A 2,500-nucleotide genomic window follows, 5' to 3' on the forward strand; every position below is an offset into this window, starting at 1 on the left:
CACTCTCTCTCTCACTCACTCACACTCTCTCTCTCTCACGCACACACTCTCTCACACACTCACACTCTCTCTCTCACACTCACACTCTCTCTCACACACACTCTCTCTCTCTCTCACTCACACACACACTCTCTCACTCACTCACACACACACTCACTCACTCACTCTCTCACACACTCACTCACTCTCTCACACACACTCTCTCTCTCTCTCACTCACACACACACTCTCTCACTCACTCACACACACACTCACTCACTCACTCTCTCACACACTCACTCACTCTCTCACACACACTCTCTCTCTCTCTCACTCACACACACACTCTCTCACTCACTCACACACACACTCACTCACTCACTCTCTCACACACTCACTCACTCTCTCACACACACTCTCTCTCTCTCTCACTCACACACACACTCTCTCACTCACTCACACACACACTCACTCACTCACTCTCTCACACACTCACTCACTCTCTCACACACACTCTCTCTCTCTCTCACTCACACACACACTCTCTCACTCACTCACACACACACTCACTCACTCACTCTCTCACACACTCACTCACTCTCTCACACACACTCTCTCTCTCTCTCACTCACACACACACTCTCTCACTCACTCACACACACACTCACTCACTCACTCTCTCACACACTCACTCACTCTCTCACACACACTCTCTCTCTCTCTCACTCACACACACACTCTCTCACTCACTCACACACACACTCACTCACTCACTCTCTCACACACTCACTCACTCTCTCACACACACTCTCTCTCTCTCTCACTCACACACACACTCTCTCACTCACTCACACACACACTCACTCACTCACTCTCACACACACACACTCTCTCTCACTCACTCACACTCTCTCTCACACACACACTCTCTCTCTCACACGCACACTCTCTCTCTCACACTCACACTCTCTCTCACGCACACACTCTCTCTCTCTCACGCACACACACTCTCTCTCTCTCACGCACACACACTCTCTCTCTCTCACACACACACTCTCTCTCTCTCACGCACACTCACTCAATCTCACACACGCGCACACACACACACACACACACACTCTCTCTCTCTCTCACTCACACACACACACACACACACACACACACACACTCTCTCTCTCTCACACACACTCTCTCTCTCACGCACACACTCTCTCTCTCTCACACACACACACTTACACTCTCTCTCTCTCACTCTCTCTCTCACACACACACACTTACACTCTCTCACTCTCTCTCTCACACACATACACACACACACTAGTAGTGCTAGTAAAACTTTGTGTCTGTCTCCACTTAGGCTGGTTCAGTGCGAGGTTTGGTGGTTTCTCAGCAATGTGAGCGGTCGAGATTTTGATCTGGCCTCTTGTTTTTATGGCATTCTTTACTGATAGTATCGTCCATTCGCTGCGATCATTGAAGGAGCACAAACAGCATTTGTTTCACAAGCCCCAGACTGCTCCGAAAAATAACAAGGATTATTGTTGCCAGCAGGCACATTTGTCAGCGTAACAAAAGGCTCAGGCTGAATCTAAAACGAGGCCCAAGATTGTGATTGTTTGCGCTACTTTCAAGATTTCGATGTGTTACTGGTGTTCTCTGCCTCATTCTGAAGGCAATCGAACTGTTTATGCAGCTTCTTGCTTGTGGAGGTCAGTGATCGACAGACTGTCTGACAAATATTGATGTTATTCCACAGCATATGGACCTAATTATGCATCTCTTTTCAAGCAAGACAAAACATATTCAACGAATGGATAAACACCACACACTCAAAAGTCCACACACTTGAATAAAAGGTTGTTAACATTTGATGAAACGCCATAAATAAATATGTTTTTACTAGAGTATTCTGTATGGATGCATTTATCAGTCATTGCTCATCGTTAGAGATTTTTTGGTGTCGGTCGGTGAAAGGAACTGACTGTTTTCAGAACATTTCATTGGCATTTCCTTTTCATTTTACCTTCTTTTCATTTAAAGTCAAATTATAAAAATATTTAGACAAAAATGTAAATGTTTAAAGAAATTAATGCTTTTATTCATCAAGAACACATTAAATTGGTCAAAAGTGGCAGTAAAGACATTTATTTTATTTATTTTGATCAAATAAATACAGCCTTGATGAGCAGAAGAGACATTAATAAAAAAAAAACTTTTTTTTTAAATTGTACGAACCCTAAACTTTTGAACAGTAGTGTATAACATTTGAATACTGGCCATTTATTGGTTTTCAGACAGCATGAAAATAATAATTATTTTTAGGTACTTTTAGGTATCGACAGATTTAAAATGAGTGCTTCTCTAGTTTTCTAGAACTTATCCAGTAGGTAATAATGATGTTACCTTACCTTTATCCTGTGCACTAAAACATCTCAAAGAGAAAATCTGCTGCTGTGTTTGTGTTCAGGATCAGAAGATGGACCCGGCGCAGGGTTTAGACTTCCATCCCTGCACCCTGCCG

General features: G+C 43.6%; 1 protein-coding gene across 1 annotated transcript in view; it reads left to right on the forward strand.

Moving 5' to 3' along the window:
* Window positions 1–2,500, forward strand: part of LOC107562661 (myosin phosphatase Rho-interacting protein-like) — a 59,170-nt gene that overhangs the window by 32,012 nt on the left and 24,658 nt on the right. The window contains exon 8 of the mRNA XM_016247344.1: window positions 2,447–2,500. This exon is cut by the window's right edge and continues 54 nt beyond it. Within this exon, the coding sequence (XP_016102830.1) occupies window positions 2,447–2,500 (54 nt within the window). The remainder of the gene's footprint in view (window positions 1–2,446) is intronic.

This window comes from Sinocyclocheilus grahami, unplaced genomic scaffold (assembly GCF_001515645.1).
Source record: "Sinocyclocheilus grahami isolate Dianchi unplaced genomic scaffold, SAMN03320097.WGS_v1.1 scaffold832.1, whole genome shotgun sequence".
Classification (NCBI taxonomy): domain Eukaryota; kingdom Metazoa; phylum Chordata; class Actinopteri; order Cypriniformes; family Cyprinidae; genus Sinocyclocheilus; species Sinocyclocheilus grahami.